At 44.5% G+C, this 19,207-nt stretch overlaps 1 protein-coding gene across 1 annotated transcript in view; it reads left to right on the forward strand.

Annotated features, from left to right (window-relative positions):
• Aplf (aprataxin and PNKP like factor) overlaps positions 1–19,207 on the forward strand; it is a 44,899-nt gene that overhangs the window by 15,207 nt on the left and 10,485 nt on the right. The window contains exons 6-8 of the mRNA XM_032906152.1: positions 1,113–1,297; positions 10,703–11,058; positions 15,430–15,555. Of these exons, the coding sequence (XP_032762043.1) occupies positions 1,113–1,297; positions 10,703–11,058; positions 15,430–15,555 (667 nt within the window). The remainder of the gene's footprint in view (positions 1–1,112; positions 1,298–10,702; positions 11,059–15,429; positions 15,556–19,207) is intronic.

Genomic DNA, 19,207 nt, shown 5'->3' on the forward strand with positions numbered 1-19,207 from the left:
ATCTCCAGACAAAATTTGGTTATGTCTGTAGTGCACTTAGTCAAAGTATATGAGCACTAGTTTCATAAGAGGTGTATTTCACAGTCTTCAGGGCACATAAAGTCTTCGTCTTCATGGGGCTCTCAGTGCAGCGTAGCAGACACACCAGCCATGGATATTTTCCTCTTAGTAGGAAGTCTGCTTCATCTTTTAGGAGCAGATGACTATGGGGGTTGTCAGATGGGGACACTGAGGCTCAGTGACTATTGAACTTTGGTTACCGTATGTGATGCCAATGTGATGTCCATTGTCACTGAGGCTTTTCAGTTTACAGAGTACAGAGGGCATTCTCTTTCTGAGGTTTTGGAGTTTCTAACCCATATTTCAAATAACTTAAGTTGAATCCTAACTTGATGGTGGGCATTTGGGATGTAAAATTCATTGGGTCTCTCTGTGTGCTTTTCTCTTAGAGAAAATTAATGCTACAATTTAAAAAAATTATAGCCAATGTGTCAGGGCCTCTATTAGATCACATCTTACGTCACTTACTTCTAGTGACTGAGTTCTTACAGTTTCCCCTTCGAGATGTAAAAGACATTCTGAGAGTTGCAGTGAAACAGTTGCAGTGGGCCCCGTACATGTCGGCCTGCTGCACTCTGGGGCAGGAGTTCTCAGCCACCGTGCTGTGTGATGCTGTCTGGGATTTGTAAATAGGTGTTTCCCAGTGGACATTTCTGTAAATGTGATTTTGACTTTGCAGGTGTCATCTCTGTCACTCAAGTATAATCCCTTACGTTGGGACCTCTCACTGAATCTGGAACTTGCTGGAGTTTGACTTCACCTGCTGGCATCAATCCCAAGTGATCTGTCTTTGCCTCTCCTCTCACACAGAGCTGGGGTCCACAAAGCCCGACTCCCTCCCCTTCTCTTTTCTTTTTCTCATTTTGCTGCTGGATATCCACACTCAGATTCTTAAGCTTGCACAGCAAATTATCTTACCCACTGAGCCGTCCGCCAGCCCGTGAGCCACTTGCTATTTGATCCTTTTTGGCTATATGGAGTATCGACCTTTGAAGATACAGGGAGTAATTTTCTTCTTGTTCTTTGTGTTTGGGTGTTTGTGTATGCGTCAGATAAGGATGCCATCCAGAGGGATGGAAGAGAAGGAACCCGTGAAGATAAAACCCCAGTGAATACATCATGGTGTGGGAGGAAGCGGTTTATTCCACCAGGAAATTCAAAAAGCGCGTCAGCAGAACAAGACCCTGGGAAGAAGTGCAGAAGGTCCGACCGAGAAGGACTGGCTGTTTCACCCGAGGTGATGAAAACTGTGTTGTTTATTTTCTTTGTCTGGATTTTGAGATAGGAATAACCGTTCCTTTCAGCGCTGTGGAGAAGATCAAGTGACGGGCACGAATCATGTGCTGGGTTTATAAAAAAGAAACTAAGCTGCCTTTTATTCTGTGTCTACGTAGATAAAAACCAGCTCATTTTTTTTCTTTACTGAAATATAATTTTTAATATAGAGGGATAGTTTGCATTGTAGAGTAATTTTCAGACTAGAGAAAGGCGGAGATCTCTTGGCACTGGTTTTAATTGTTGTGGCCTCTGTGGACTTCCCAGAAGCACTGTGGTAAGCGTGGTGAGGAGACGGATAGTGGAATGGATCCTCGCAGAGCACGGGTCACTCTGCCGTGGCTCTGTGGTGATTGTAGGCCTGTCATTCCTCTTTCAGGGTATACAGTCCTCTGGAGTGGTCCGCCCGAGTTGGCATTCCTTGATGCTGGGTATTTAAAAAAAAATGAGGCCTGCTTATTACATGATATTTTTATTTTTATTTTTTAACCTGGAAGCTATAGCACATTTTAGTAAAATAAGCCAGGCTTTAAAAAGAACAATACTTTTATTTATTTATTCTTTGGGAATTTCATATTATATACTCCCTCATCTCCCATAATCACTCTCCCATCCTTCTATCCCTAGCCACCTACCTGAGTTTTCTCCTTCTCTGACCCCCGCCCGTCAAGTCCACATAGTGCTGTACACAGAGTTAGGAGTGAGGTCTGCACTGATATGTACTTGATCTACCAGGGGTCACATCATTGGAGAGAACTGACCTCCCCTCTCAGCAGTTACCAATGCAAGAGCTCCTCACTGCTGAGAGTTCAAACCCGGAGTCTACCCACTATGCTGGCTTTTGGGTAGCCTGGACTTGCACAGGGTTTGGACATACTCATGCATTTAACTTCTATTGAGAGGTGGCCCCAGAACAGAAAGTCTTCACAATTTTCCTCCTTTCAGAGTGGTAGCTTAAGGTGATGCTTTTCATGGACTTGTAGGCCACTGGCTGATCTCTGTGGGTCTCTCAGTCTCTGGAAGTCGTGCTGGGCCTGCCTTGGAACAGGATCCACTGGGTCACTGAAATGTCAGAAGTCGTCCTCGAGGTCATTCTCAGTACTACAGTCACACACATGTCCTCTCCTAGGAGAGACCAGACTCCCTAGCACCTCTCCTCGCTAGAGAAGTGGATCCGGTCTCTAAGACTCAGTGTCTTAACTTACCGATGGGGTCAAGTGTAATCAAATAAGATGCATTCTGGCTCATCTGTATTTGCCTGTGGATCTTAACAAAGTAGAACTTGTCTTACTTAAGCTTCATATACCTGTTTGAACAGTGAGGAATCTATTCACTTTGCCTGTTTTATAAGAAATTACTTAGTTTCGAGGAGAATGTATGTTTTGATATGCTTCATCCTGAATAAGTTTGATAATTGCAAGAAAGACTTTAAGAAATACCCGTTTAGTTCACAGCAGGGAACAAGAAGTAAGCAGACCTGAGTCGTTCAGTGTTGTGAGGCCTTGATGACATCAGGAGATAACAGATGCAGGAGGGACCCGAGAGCTCCCCTCGGCTGACTGTTCTGCCCTTAAGAGGTTCACTTCTCTTTGCTCAGTAGAAAAGAGGCCCAAGCTCTCAGTCTCTGTGCTGGGCTCTGTTGAACCAGAGAACAAGGCTAAGGCTGAAGGTCCAAGCCAGGTCCTCCATGTCTGTCAGGTTCCTGTCCTAGGTCTCATCCCTGGAGAGCAGCCAGTCCTGATGGGATAGCACGGAGAAGAACAGGAGACAAGCTCACTCTGAGAGGAAACAAGAAACTGGAGAGGTTGGCCCCATCTAGTCTGATGCATGGAGGCTGTGTGGACCTTATAAGAACCCAGAGCTGTATCCTGTAGAGTGAAAAACTGAAAAAAGAATTGGAGAGAAAGCACAGGAGTCACCTTCTGGCCCATTTCCTGCCTGTTTATAAGCAGTGCCGTAAGTGTACTGCAGTATGAACTCAAGGAGGAGAACCATTGACCTGCCATCCTTCAGTACCTGCAGGAAACTGACAGCCATGGTCACACTGCTAGGAAGCCCTGGGCTCAGAAGTAGACGCTTTTGTGTACAGCGGATTTTCCTATTGTGCTTGCGGGACTGTGAGTGAGTTTTGTGACTAGTATCCGCCTCTCCATGAAGTCAGTCGTTCAGTTGTGTGCTGGATTTTATCAGGCCTCACGGGTCTTCTGTAACTGACCAGCTCATGGCCCGAGTGAGGGCTCTTGAACTGATCAACGAAAGGCCTGCTGTGGTTTCCGTGTTTCTGTCTCCTCTAACAATCCATAGTGAAAGCCACTCTCCCTGTGCAGTAGCTTTTGCAGGTGCTTGCCTGGGAGGCTGCACTCATGAGCGTGTTAAAGCTAAGACAGATGGCAGGAGTGGGTTACTGCCTCTCGCCCTGCTGCCACAAGAGGACACAAGGGCTCATCTTCTTGTCTGCTGTCTTGTCAGAACATGCTTGTCCGAACATGCTTGTCCTCTCTTGCCTTCTGCCGTAAGATGGCGGAGTAGGAAATCCCACATCAGATGCCAGCAACTTATCATGGTCTTCCCAGAACCCAAAGCTGAGAGAATATGTCTTCATCACCTATAAGCGACCTAGTCTGATTAAGGCCATAGCATTTCTTTTACACAATCTAATTAGAACTGCCACAGGCAGCAGAAGGAAGCACAACCAAAACAGCTGCTTCAAAGTGGTCTCCCTAAGTGATTAGTCCTTGCTTACTGTTATCAAAGCAAGCCCAACACCGTACCACTCAGCACAGTGACTTGTTATTCCTTACAAAGTCTACTGAGCTGGCTGGCTCAGCTGGACACTTCTTTTATAACGTATTTTATGCTGTGGCTAGAGCATCCTAAGTGGCCGCTTACAAGAACAGTGCTCTGCAAGGACTGATGGGATATCTGCGAGCGGCCGTGCCTCCCTCCACTTACCATCAGATAGTCCAGACTAAATGCCTTTACCCGACAGCTGGGTCCCAGGAGGGGAAAGTTAAGAACTGCCAGAGGAGAATCCTGCTGAAGAGGTGGGGGAAGGATTGTAGAAGTCAGGGGGGCAAGGACACCACAAGAAAACCCACAGAATCAACTAACCCGGGCTCAAAGGACCGAACTGACAACCGCCTGCATGGGACTGACATAGGCCCTCTGCACATTTGTAGCAGTAGTGCAGCTTGGTCAGCTTGTTAGACTCCAAACAGTGTGAGCAGTGGCTGTCTCACACACACACACTCACTCACACACTCACATGCACATTCACACATACTCACATGCACATTCACTCACACTCACATGCACATTCACTCATACACACTCACACTCACACACACACTCACATGCATACTCACACTCACATGCATATTAACTCACACACACTCACACTCACACACACTCACATGCACACTCACATGTATAATCACTTGCACACTCACATGTACACTCACACTCACACATACACGCACCCTCACACACACTCATACTCACACACTCTCATACTCATACACACTCACATGTACACTCTCACACACACGCACACTCACACACACTCATACACACTCATACACACTCATACACACTCACATGTATACTCACACACACTCTATCTCTCTCTCTCACACATACACACACATTTTGATTCAACTTAAAAAATTCAGCATAGCCATCTGTCAGATCAGAGGATTAGGATGAAGTTTAAATGTATTATGACAAGATATGTATCGTTGGGTATTATTAAGAGATTTCTTGATCAAAAGTTTTTGTGAAGCCAGCATTTTATTCCTGTTGTATTTTTTCAAGGTCAGAAAGCTTATAAAAATGAACTAACATACTGTGTTTAAAAACAAAAAGGGCTTTCAGATCATTTAAGGCCAAGGACTAGGATTGTATTATGCCATTTCAATGGAATTCTTTGGTCCTAGAAAGTTATGAGTCCCAGGCAGATGACAGGGTAAGTATAAGTTGGAGAGTGAGGAGGAACAAATACATCTTGAGACCCCCTAATTCAAAAGTAAAAACATTAAAATACCTCAAAATCCGAAACTTCCTCAACTCACTTGGGACTTGGATAGTCTCAGACTTTGTCACTCCACTGTAAATCTCTACAAGTACTCCACGCTCCGAACCTCAGAGATCTTAAACATTTCTGGTCCTAGGCATCTGGGTAAGGGACTGACAGTCTACTGCTGCTCACAGAGATTCGGATAGAAGGGCAAGTGGGAACCTTCACAGGAGGAAGCCCTGAAAATGTGTTCACCACAGGCCCTTGCAGTCTCTAGAGAGGGACTGGAAGAGACGAAGTAGGGTCTCTGGGACAGGGAAGGGGAATGGTGGTCATGGTGACGTGATGAAGAACGCAGAGTTTGAGCCACTTGGGGACAGCGAGGCATCTGAATAGACAAGTATCTGAGAAGCAAAGCTTCCACGCTCGACATCTGAAAACTGGGTCTGGGGAGCGGAGGAGGGAGAGTATTTCCAGCAGGGGTCATGGGTAACATGTTAGAGACATGTTAAGACATGTTAAGACATGTTAGAGGATGCAGAGGTAGGATTTCAGGTTGACATCTTCAGTTTCAGGGAGAGGCTTCCCAGGAGGAAACACCTAGCTAGTGTTTGAACCACCAGTCTGAGGCTTGTGTATGGAGTGGAGTTTTCCATTGTTCTCCTGGGAGTGTTAATGGAGTTGATGCAGGACTTTTAGGGCAACATATCAGCATGGTCATTCGTGCCAAGAAGAGCTTGGAAATAACAAATCACCTTGCTGAATTTATGTCAGAGGGAAGGTCTGTTCCACCCCTTACAATACGCTGACATCAGATGGGTGAGGGGCAGGGAAGTGCTTCGTAGACAAGTCGACAAGCTGTTTTAACAGTCTTCAGAGTATATTCTGGTCTTCCTCAAAGGACCACTAGCCTCATGATCTCTGAAGTATCAGACACACTTTTACTTCTTAGGTGGTCTTTCTACTGTTACCAGGTCTCTCTAGCCCCCCAGGCTTAGTCCTTTAACCTGTCCATCAAATCGTAAATAAGCAGAGGTGGGCGTTTACTAGATCTGAAGCTCTCATTCCCCTACTCGCTGTAGGCATCCCTTATGTTTTTCCTATCCCCTTACCCACCAGGTCAGTGTCTTCCTTAAGCCCATGAGCTTTGGAATTGGCACAGATCAAATTTATGTATCAGCAAACTTAAAAATTACTGTGTATAATGGATTTTGGGATCATTTATGAATAATTGAAACCAAGAATGTTGAATTTTTGAATGCCAAGGATGCTATGTATTAATATTGCATGGAGTTCCATAAAGAACATTATGGTTTCCACCTTTTGTGTCTCTTATTTGATTATTTTCTTTTGTTGGATGTGGTGCTGTCTTAGGTCTCTCTACATAATCCTGGCTGCCCTGGGACTCCCTCTGTAGACCAGGATGGCCTCAAACTCACAGGAATCTGCCTGCCTCTGCCTCTCTAGTGCTGGATTGAAGGCGTATGCCACCATGCCAAGCTGTCTCTCTTATTTGAAATCCCCTAATTTACAGTATTGACATCTGTGATTGTAAAATTTCTCTCTCTAAGAAAGTCAGCATTTATGCATGTTCCTTGTGAGGAAGTAAAGGTTAATTTGCAATAAAACAGATTCTTCAGAATCTGTTTGGAACTACAGAGAGTTGGACTATGATGGGATACATTTCATCCTCTGATCTTCACTTGTAAATAGCAGAGTAGTGCATGCTAGTTATTGTCTTGTTATTTAACTCAGTCAAATAATTGTGGATAGTATTACAAATAGAATATCTATATTTATTAAACATGAAAACTCCCATTAGACTTGTCCTTCAGTCCCGCTGTCGTACTGATCTTTGTAGCACTACAAATCCTTCACCGGGATTTATTCAGGCAAACACACGCTTTCTCGAGTGCTGCTGCACGCTCTCTCTCTGTCTCTCTGTCTCTCTCTCTCTCTCTCTCTCTCTCTCTCTCTCTCTCACACACACACACACACACACACACACACACACACACACACACACACAGCTTATGTCTTGATCCTTCTGCCACAGCCTTCCAAGTACTTCGATGGCAGGTGTGTGTTACTGACTCTGCTATGAGAACATTTTTTTAAATTTAAATTTTTTGAGAGTTTCATGCTTGAATACTGTATTTACATCATTCCTACTTGCCTCCCCCCACTCCCACTTAAGTTTATGACCCCTTCCCCTTTAATTATTGTTAAAAGTACGTGCACACACACAACCTACATTCAGGGTTGCTTGTGTGTACATGCGTTTAAGCCTTCCCCCTGGGGACTGGCTATCTGGTCAGAGGCCTCAGTCAGAGGAAACCGATTCTCCCTGTCAGCAGCAGTTGGTTGCCTGTAGCTCGTCACAGGGGTGGGGCCTTGATAAACTTTTCTTTTATCTATGTTGGCATAGCAAATGGTCCCATTTAGGCAACTGTGTCGTTGAGCTTTGGTGGGTCCAGCTTCTCTGTCATGTCTAGTGGACGTTGTTTTATGGCAGGCATTATGACATACCTGCCCTGTCTTCATGACTAACCCTGAGCTTTTGGTGTAGGAGTCGGGTTTGGGCACCCCACTGTCACTCGTCTGCATTCTGACTGATTGTGGATGTCTATAATAGTCATTATCTGCTACAAAACCTTTGAAGGGGTGCGGTGGAGTGAGAGGTGACTTAAAACATTAAATGCCAGTGTAGAATGATACCGTGCTCTAGTTAAAAACATGTTAGAGGGACCGGGAAGATGCCACAATGGGTAAGAACACTTACGTACTCGGAAAGCACAAGGACCCAAGTTCACGTGTCCAGCACCCACGTGAAAAGCCAGGCCCAGCTTCACTTGCCCGTCACCCCACACTGGAGGGAAGGGAGGGCGTATCTGAGAGTTCCCTGGCCAGCAGCCTAGCCAAAGGCAGTTTGGATCCAGGAGATCCTGTTTCGAGCTAGTGCTGTGAAGAGTAAGAAGGAAAATGTCAGAGGTCTTGCTCTGGCCTCTGCATGCGTGTACGTGGGCATGCGTGCCCTACCTCTACAGAAAAATCAATAAGATAACAAAGCCACCTTTTAAAGGCAAGCCTTGCCTTGCATCCATTAGTTTAACACCTCCACAATATTTTATAGGAAGGATGTATTCTAATTTATCATTTTCCAATGTGTTTCTTTGTTCTGAAATAAGCTATATAAGATGTGGAGTGGGACCCACCCAACTTCTGCTGGAACCACAGTATCCCACGTTGGAAGGAACCTTAGCAGTGAGGATCACCCCTGTCCCCCCCCCCCCGGGCATGAGAATTGTTTACCCTCTCACCTCCAGGCTTGTACAGAGATTCCTAGAGGCTGGGGCCCTTTAAGGCACAGGGAGCCCAGGGCTTCTGATGATCGTGTCCTTCCTAACTAAGGATGGAGAATGACTTGCAGAGTCTAAAAATGCCACAGGAACAATAACAAGTTCTGGGCTTAGTTGCCAGACTTACTGACTCACCGACTGCTGGACAGGAATGAAGGAAATGGGGAGAACTCTCAAGCAGGCTGGTAGGTGAGGACTTTTCAATTCCCAGCCCTGACGTCCAGGTGGTGGCCTGGGGATGGGGTTGGGGTGTGGTCGGGAAACGTGAAGTAGAGTGTATGGTTTAGAGAGATGTAGCATAGAGATGCCACTATCCGAGGGCGGGTTACAAGGAATGGCCAACTGGCTGTTTTCACTAGATTATCTGCCGCTGTGCAGAGCCATGATAAGACCCACACCCCATCGAATGTGATTAGCCAGTATGAGTAGTATTTTGAAGTTACAGTTTCTTTTAAGACTATTGAAACATTTAAATAATTAGTCCAAAGGAAGCCAGGTGAATAATATATCAAGAAATTTGAAGTATTAACTATCTGTTAATACTAAAGTCAGCTTTTGCCAGATGGAGGCCGACAGCCCCAAACCCTTACTTAGAAACTGAGGTGAACATTCATGTGCTTGTTGCGTGCTCCGCATAGCTTTGACAAGGTGAGCATGTGTCTGCTCCACAGAATGTACTTACATGATTCTTTAGGTTTACTCATTATGCTGGTGGCCAGAACAAACGTAAAAGGCACACAGTGGCGATTAAAATATCTCCTTGGTGTAGCGCACCGTTTTTGTCAATATTTTTAATTTTTGAGATAATAATTACCCTGCCCCCAAACTCCTCCTGGATGCCCTTGTACTTCCTCTCAAATTCATGTTCTTCTCCTCTTCCCTGTGTTATTATTTATAACATACATAGTATATTATAATATAGCCCACTGAATCCAGTTAGTATTGCCTATATGCACATGGGCAAAATGCTAACCACTAAGATGTGAGCAGCCTACCAGGAGGCTCATCCCTCAAGAAAAGTGACTCTTTGTAAGCCATCTCCTGCCTGGAGCTCCTCAGCTAGGAGTAGGACCTTCTGAACTGGTCCTATCCAGTTCATAAGTAAGAGTAAGAGCTTTCTGAATGAGGTCATGGACAGTGGAGTAGAGTATCTTCCAGCAGCTGGGTGGTAGTGGTGCACGCCTTTAATCCCAGCACTCGGGAGGCAGAGGCAGGCACATGTATGTGAGTTCTAGGCCAGCCTGGTCTACGGAGTGAGTTTCAGGACAGCCATAGCTACACAGTTAGACCCTGTCTCAGAAAATAAGAAAAAAGCAAAACCAAACAACAAAAACAAACAAACCAACAGCAAAAAGAAATAGAACATCTTCTCCAGTTTCCTTTGTATGTTTTCTAGATTTTTACTAGTATCTGACATAGTCCTAAAGGTTCATTATATCTGTAAATTGATATTGTCAAAAAGTTTCTAAACTAAAAACAGAAAATGGTATCTTTACTTTAAAAAAAGTTTAAAGTTTTAAGGTTATTTTGTAACATGAAACTTGTATTTTTGTCCTCAAACTTTTTTTTAAAAAAGATATTTATTTACTTTTCATATACATGTACACTGTAGCTGTCAGAACACCAGAAGAGGGCATCAGATCCCATTACAGATGGCTGTGAGCCACCATGTGTTGCTGGGAATTGAACTCAGGACCTCTGGAAGAAAAGTCAGCACTCTTAACCATTGAGCCATCTCTCCAACCCCCTCTTAAACTTTAATTTATATATTTCTTCTTTTTTTAAAACTTGCTTTTTTTTCCTTTTTGGTATTTTGAGGCTGGATTTCTCTATGTAGCCTGGGGTATCCTAGAACTCACTCTGTAGGGCACACTGGCCTTGAACTCAGAGATTGTCTGCCTCTTGCCTCCCAAGTTCTGGAATTAAAGGCATGCGCCACCACTGTCTGGCGTTTGCCTTTTTCGATGATACCGTTTCTGTATTTCTTTTACAGGATGTGCCAGAATCATCGTCTTCAATCACAGTAAGTGACCCGGATATGGATATTGTGAAGGCAAATAAACTGAGTGACACAACTTCAGCAGAGGAACTAGGTGAGGCCTCTAAACATAAAGCTGTCACCAAACCAACCACGAATGACGAGGACAAGACTGTGAGCCATCCCAAGTGTCGTGCAGGTGTCCAAAGCAAGTCATTTCCTGAGAAATCCCAAGGATGCCATCCCGAGTCCAGCCCTGCTCCCTCCAGCCCTGGTGCTTCGCTCACAGACACCGCCGACTCAGTGCTAGGCCGTTCAGAGGAAAACACGGTCCGGAGGACGTCCTGCATGTATGGGGCCAGCTGCTACAGGTAAGGTGGAGGGACCTGCAGGCGGCACTTCAGCCCATTACTTCTCTGCTGTTTTGTACTGTGTGTGTCAAAGCCTAACAAACCGCGGCCTTACCGTCAGGTGCTTTCCCACTGTGCATTCTGGGAAGTCCTGCCAGGAGCTCTTAGGATGCGATGGGGACGTAAGTGTTTAAGTGTAGACGTGCTGACTGATGCAAGGGCCTGATGCTGGGGAATCCAGACGTAAATACCTGCTTACTGAATAGCTTAATTTTAAAGAGATGCTTTTGGAAATAATTATTGCACTCGTCTACTAAGGTAATTTTAGATTGTGTTTAGGCGTTGTATTGTTTTTAATTATTTTCTTCACATTTTTCTATAAAATAGAAATTTTCTTCCCTTGAAAATTAGGAAAATGAGATTTTATGAATCCATATTTTATGCATTCAAATCATAATTTCAGTTTGAGAGTGCAGCATAACCTGTTTCTGTTGATGGCATCCTGCTTGTCAATCTGTGCTGTGTGCTGTACATGTGCGTGCACAGCACTGTACATGTGTGTGCACAGTGCTGTACATATATGTACACAGTGTACATTCACCATGGACTCTGTTCATTTCTCACTCTCCTACTCTTTAAAACATATTGTTATTTTAGCATTAGAATAGCTATATTTTTCACTTTCAACTGTTATGAGTTTTAGGTTTATACATGATTTTGTGAAATGTCTTTACACCGAGAATATAATGTAAAAATATACAGCAGATTATAAACCATCCCTTACTGTGGGTTTGGAAAGTCCTGTTTTGTGCTTGTGTTAGTTGGCTTGTGTAGCCATAACAGAATACCACAGACTGGTGTGCCTGACTTCAGACATTTGATTTCTCTCTGTTCTGGGCACTGCCAGTGTTGAGGGTGGCATCCTCAGTGCCTTCTCTCTGCAGGGCTTCCTCTGGTGTCTCCTCCTCGCCTAGGAAGATGCCAGGTATTTTGTTAGGGTCTTAGCACGATCACCTCACTGAGCCTTAGTTCTCTTCTCACAAGTACATTGGAGGTTAGCACTTCTAACACAGGAGTTTTGAGGAGACACAAATTCAATGAGTAGCAGTATTCAACCCTGTCATTTCCTTTTGTTATAAGGTATAAATGTTTTATCAAATAAAAATTTATTTACTTATACTTTATAATGATAGTTTAGTTTTAATCACTCTTAGCTTTAGGCAGTAACTAACTTTTCATAGTTTTGAAATAAAGAATGCCTGAAATTTGTTTAAATCAAAGTGTTTGTATTTGTAACAAAGAGGAGAAGTAACTTTTATTGAAATATTTATATTTGTAAACAAGCGGGGAGAATGGCATTTTGAATACCCACATACCCACAAGATACATATCTATAAAATCATTACGGCTTCAGTGTTATTGCTGTAAACTCTCCCTGCTATCAAATGGGTAATACCCCAAGTCTCTAGATTTTCTAAATTTACATTCCTCTGTTTTTTGTCTTAATTCTTAAAAATTAATATACAAAGTAATGGATTTTATCATAATGTTTGCATATATTTTATTATAATTTATTATAATTTATCCCTTCTGGTGTCCTCTATGCTCCTTTTTGTTTTTTAAGACAAGGTCTCCCTATATATGGTATAGTTCTGGCTGTCCTGGAACATACTGTGTAGGCCAGGCTGGCCTCAGGCTCACAGTAATCCTCCTGCCTCTGACTCCTAGTCCTGGGCTTGAAGGTGTGTACCACCATGCCTGGCTCTCCATGCTCCTACCCTTTCCCTAACTTGCTGGTTCCCTTTCCTTCCCAAGTAACCCCTTTCTGCTTTCATCTCACAGCCATTAAGTCACCTTCACTCTTCCCCTTCTACTTGAAGATCCAGCTTCCTCTTCAGCCTCTTGTACTTTCCCGCCCCAGTCTAGGTTTCACATCCGAGAAAAGTGTAGCATTTGCCCATCTCAGTCTGACTCATTTTGCATCACATGCTGATTCGCAGTTCCCTCCGTTTCCCTGCAAATGTTACGATGTTTAGACTGTGATTCTCATAAGTATGCAGTGGTCCCTAGAGACCACAGAACATTATTGTTGTTGATGATCAAACACAGAGACAAGGAGGAAAGGCCAACTGCTTTTTCTTAAGCATGTATTACATCCTCGTGAATTTTAGATTGGCACTAAAAGGTATGTAAGGGCTAGTGGGATGGCTCAGTGGTGATGCTAGATAATTCTTTTCTTCTTCATCATCATCATCACCACCACCACCACCACCACCATCATCATCACCACCACCACCACCACCACCATCATCATCATCATCATCATCATCGCTTTGTCAACTTGGCACAAGCTAGAGTCATCTGAGAGGAGGGAATCTCATTGAGAAAATGCCTCCATAAAGTAGGCTGTAGGTCAGATTGTGGGACATTTTCGTGATTGATTGATGTGTGATGACCCAGCACATTGTGGACAGTGTCAACCCTGTGCAGGTGACACTGAGTGGTATAAAAAAGCAAGCTGAGCAAGCCTTGGAGAGTGAGTAAGCCAGGAAGGAACACTCCTCCGTGGTCTCTGCTTCAGGTCCTGCCTCCAGGTTCTTGCCCTGACTTCCTTCCATGATGAACTGTGACCTAAGATTGTGAATGGAAGTAAACCCATTTCTCCCCCAGTTACTTTTGGTCATGATGTTTTGCCACAGCAATAGAATTCAAACTAAGTGGGTAAAGGCATTTGCCACCAAGTTGGGTCCCTAAAACACACATAGGCCAGGGGAAGAGTGAACTGCACCCCTGCCCCTGCAATATAGAGGAAAAACTAAATGCAAAGAAGATGTTTAAAGATGTTAAGATTTGTTATTTATAATATGTGAAAATATTTTCATTGTTATTTTAAATAAATAAGTGTACTTTTCTCATTTCTTGTTCTGTGTAGCTTTCGCTTCCTGCCTAAGCTCTGGAAACAGAGCATGCTACCAACCCCTACACAGATAATATCAGATCTGCAGATGAAAAACCCAGACACACAGTTGTTCAATTTCAACTTGCCTTTTTGGCACAATTGCTGGGCGCTGCTTATCTCCCGTCCAGAGAAACGTGCCCTTATCAACACTCTTTGCTCCGCACCTCTCCTCCACCTGCTCAGTTACATTTAGTCACCGCTCAACATCCCCAACTGCTTACCTGTAGAAGTGGCCTGTGGCCTCTCTACCCCAGATTTCACATGGCTCCTTGGCTTTTCCTTCTTCAAAGCATTGGAAACTCTTCCTCTTCTCTCTCTCTCCTGCATATGTCTCTTCCTGGGACCTGGAAGTCCCACCCATCCCTTCTGCCCAGCAATTGACCCACGGCTTCTTTAATGATAGATCAAGAACCAATTGGGGAACAGGACCTTAGCATCAGAATGACCCCTACAATTTCTCATTTTAAATTTCTACCAGGGTAAACCCCCCACATAAACAGAAGGCACTCAAACTCTACTAATAAATTTTAAGAGCATAAGAAAGCCTGGTCCAAAGAGTTTGAAAAATGTTTTTAGAAGACAGGACAGAATACTTTGTGTAGTCATAAGAGTTTAAAGATCAGAAACATGGGGTCTTTCTAGAATGCTAGTAATGTTTTTATCTTAGCGTAGACTGCAAAATCTTTAAAGGCTGTAGATGCTTGTGTTTGTTCGATACCCGCGTGAACGACATACTTGCAAGTTGTCCTTTTTACATGTCCCTGCTCATATGACACTAGAAATTGTTTCTCTGAGAGTCCATGCTGACTCACTGTCCCTGCTCAAGAGAGGGAGGGACCTGGGATAAGGAAGCCTATAAATGAGATGAACCAAAGTCTCACACAGTAGGCAACTTAACTCAGAACCCCAGACAATTTATACTGCAGGGATTAAGAAAGGTCACAGGGTTAAAGTTCTTGTGAGATCAAACTGAATATAATTACAAAAACTGGCTGCACTCGGCAAAAACGTGTTTTTCCACAAGGCATAGAAAATTTAAACATTTAATGGAGTAGCAGCAGTAAGCAATAACGAGTACTGGAAGTAAACTCGTTCTTATCTGCTACCCCTGGGAGGAGCTTGGAACCATATTCCAAGATCAGTTCTGAGTTTTGAATAAACTGAAGTCACATGCCTTTGTTTTCTTGGAGTGTTTGTTCTCACAAGCACCCAGAGTTTTCTTCACATGGCTGCATTCCTGGACAGTTTTCTAACAGCCAGATGTCAGGTTGGTCATCAGCATGGCATGGGGGTGTCACCTGTGTTTGTTATCAGCGTAGGCATTTGGTCTCTTTCAGAATAACCAGATACTGGTTGGTTTCACTGCGCAGCCATTACAGACCCATAGTTTCCTGTTGTTTTTCCCTCTGACAGTATGTTTATTGTCCTCACAGGAAGAATCCGCTCCATTTTCAACACTTCAGCCACCCTGGTGATAGTGACTATGGAGCTGTACCTGTCACAGACGAAGGCGTGACTGGTGACAGGCCTGAGTGTCCCTATGGGGCATCTTGTTACAGGTAAGGAGGCCGAGCCATGTGGCTGCCCTTCTCCCTAAATGCTTCCTAGGCAGGTCAGACGACGGCCTGACTGGAGCAGTCCCTGTCTCGAGCCTGCGGCATAGTTTTCATTAAATTTGTGTAGAACATAGGTTTTCTCTCATATAATTCTAAGTTGTTATTGATCCTTTAAGTACCTTTAAGTATTTCTGTCTAAAACACAATCAGGTTCATCTACAAAACATCCCAACACATACTCTGTAAGTCTGGGGATGTTGTCTCTGCTTCTGTTGGCTTCTTCAACTTCTACTGATCCACTCCTCCTGTCAATACCCAGAACTTGGGCACAGCTGAAGAACACGGGAGCCTTCCCTTTGCACGTCTACACTGTCTCCTCCTCTTCCTCTTCTTCCTCTTCCTCCTCCTCCTCTTCCTCCTCTTCCTCCCCTCCTCTTCCTCCTTCCTCCTCCTCCTCCTCCCCCTCCTCCTCCCCCTCCTCCTCCCCCTCCTCCTCCTCCTCCCCCTCCTCTTCCTCCTCCTCCTCTTCTTCCTCCTCCTCCTCCTCCTCCTCCTCTCCCTCCCCCTCCTCCTCCTCTTCCTCCTCCTCCTCTTCCCCCTCTTCCTCTTCTTCCTCTTCTTCCTCTTCCTCCTCTTCCTCCTCCTCTTCTTCCTCCTCAGGCTGAGTAGACCTCTCCACACCACAGTCTTTCTTTACCAGAATGTCTCCCCACCCAGGCAGCGAACATGTTTACATGGTTTTTTTTTTGTTTTTTTTTTTTTTTGGCAGAACATGTTACATCAACATGAACGATTCTTGGTATTTTGAAGTCTTGTTTATTAGGTGAATGAACTTGAACTTAACCAAACTAAAATAAAATAATCCCAAATAGAGAGAGTCGAAGGCAGACAGGGGTTGCTTTTTAGCTAATTTTGAGGACCGATTGCAGACTGAATCTGCTGGCCATCATAAAGTTGGTGCAAATGGCCTGTTTTATGGATCATAGCAGAGGCACTTAAGCATGTATTCTGCAAATGCTGCAAGCTGGCTTCTCTGGTGATTTGATCATGTTATGGTGTTTTTGAGATATTTCCCACATCCTTACGGACCTTATTCTGTTGTTTTTGTTACTAGGAAAGAATTTTTAAATCCCTTATTTTGTACCGTGTCTTTTTTACTTAATCCTGCCATGGTTTTCTAGTCTCAAAAACTTAAGAAACTCACTGGAAAAGCCTTAAAAATGGAAGCTTAATCAGAGTCTCTTCCACATTGGTGATATTTAGACGCTTTTCAAATCTATGGTGGGCGGGGTTATTTTCCCAACTTCATGTTTTGCAAGTTCATATTTGGTGTGTAGAAAAGGTGCTCTTTTGATGTTGATTTTATGGCCTGCTACTTTGCTGAAACTTCCTGTAGTTGTAGGTTCTCTTGAAGAGAGGACCAAATCACTGACACAGAGCGATAGTTTAAAGAGAGGACCATTCCACTTACACGGAGAGAGAGAGTTTGATTTCATCCTCCCCCATTCGTATCCCTTTTCTTTCTTTCTCTTGCCTTATTATTACTCTGAGATTTCACCATCATGAATATGAGTTGGGAGTGAACAGCCTTTCTTGTGTCTGACTTTAGGTTTTTCTCAGTCAGCATGATGTCATCTTTGGGGCATGGTGGACTGAGTAGGTTTCATTAGCCAGACGCTGGCCTTGGAGCCCACACAGCGTGCAGGTGCCGGGGAAGCTGCCTTCCTGGCTCTGGATCATGTCACAGTGACTGGGGAGGGTGGAGGGGTCACTGAAAATTTCCTATTTGAGTTTGTGCTTTGGGAGTCCTGGGTCCCTGTGCTATCCTGTGTCCAGGAACACACTAGAAGCATCAGTGCCAAACCACAGGCGTTGACCTACAGCCCTGGTCAAGGTGCTAGGGAAGGAGGAAGAGGCAGGGCTGTGGAGAGCCCTGTGATGCGGAGAACCAGGTCTCAGAGGAAATGGAGCCTGCTTTTCATCAGAGACATCAAGTAGAGAGGCCGTCTGAGTTCCCAGGAGTGGGGTGGGAGGAAGAGGCTGGATACAGGAGTGACCCTTGAGCTGCAGTGCTGGTCACTGCATCTTCCCTTTGAGAGTTACAGTCCTGTCCATCTCAGCCTGATCCGTTAGCTCCCTGTCTTAGGGTTTTACTGCTGTGAACAGACACCATGACCAAGGCAACTCTTATAAGGACAGCATTTAATTGGGGCTGGCTTACAGGTTCAGAGGTTCAGTCCATTATCATCATGGCAGGAGCATGGCAGTGTCCAGGTGGACATGGTGCTGGAGAAGGACCTGAGAGTTCTACATCTTGTTCCAAAGGCAAACAGGAAGGAGAGAGACTGGCTTCCGGGCAGCTAGGAGGAAGCTCTCAAAGCCTACACCCACAGTGACACACTTCCTCTAGCAAGGCCACACCTCCAAGTAGTGCTACTCCCTGGACCAAGCATATTCAAACCACTACATTCCACTCCCTGACCCCCATAGGCTTGTTCAAACATCAGTCTGTGGGGGTCATACCTAAACATAGCATAATGCAAAATACATTTAATCCAACTTCATAAGTCCCCATAGTCCAAGGCAACCTCAACACTATTAAAAGTCCAAAGTTCAGTCTTCAACCACTTAACTGGAATCCTCTGTAAAGTCAAAATTAAAAGGGAGAGCACATACCTTAAATATTACAGGATATACATTATCATTCCAAAATTTCATAGTGAGTAAATACTTGGACAAACAAGACCAAAACTCAGCTGGGTGAACTCCAAACTCTGCACCTCCATGTCTGACGTAAAAGTTCTCGGACCCTACACTCACAGTGACACACTTCCTCCAACAAGGCCACACCTTCGAGTAGAGCCACTTGCTGGGCCAAGCATATTCAAACCACCACCCTGCCCTTGTGTCAGTTCCTTCTCTTGCTTTTAAAGCCAAACATGTATTTACTTGAAACTTATAAACTAGACTTTGAGGGACACTCCAGTAATAAACAGCTAAGATCATGTTTAACCTTTCAATAATCTTACTCAACTATTATTAAAGAGAAATGCAAAAGAAGAGGAGGAGGAGGAAGGGGAGAAGGAGGAAGAAAAGGAGGAGGATGAGGAAGAGGGGAGGAGGATGAGGAAGAGGGGAGGAGGAGGAAGAGGGGAGGAGGAGGAAGAGGAGGAGGAGGGGAGGAGGACGACAACGACGACTGCCTGAAAGGAACATTCATAGGGAGCGGTCCATGTAGGAGATAATACTTGCCAACTGGGACTGTAGTTCAGTGGTTAGGGTACTTGACTGATGTGCTCAAGTCCTTGGGTTTGAACCACAGCACTTTCAAAAAGGAGGAGGGAGGAAGGGAGGGGAGGAGAGGGGACAAGGTGAACATTTGTCAGTGGCCTATTCGTTCATTTTGTAGGTTTGAAATGATTTAAATAATAACTAGCAAAAGTCCTCAGGTGCCCAGTGGTGGTTTCTAGAGTGAAGACAGGTCTCTGGTGTGTATGCCCTGCTGTGTTCCTCCTTCCCTCATGCCCACACTGACTGACCTTTTACCGAGGACTGAGTTTATAAGCCAGTAACTTGCACCAGTGTGTTCAGCAGGGGAGGCGTTGCTGAAGCTTTTCCGTTTGCAGCACATGTCAGTCGTTCATGTTTCTCAAGC

Source organism: Rattus rattus, chromosome 6 (genome assembly GCF_011064425.1).
Source record: "Rattus rattus isolate New Zealand chromosome 6, Rrattus_CSIRO_v1, whole genome shotgun sequence".
Classification (NCBI taxonomy): domain Eukaryota; kingdom Metazoa; phylum Chordata; class Mammalia; order Rodentia; family Muridae; genus Rattus; species Rattus rattus.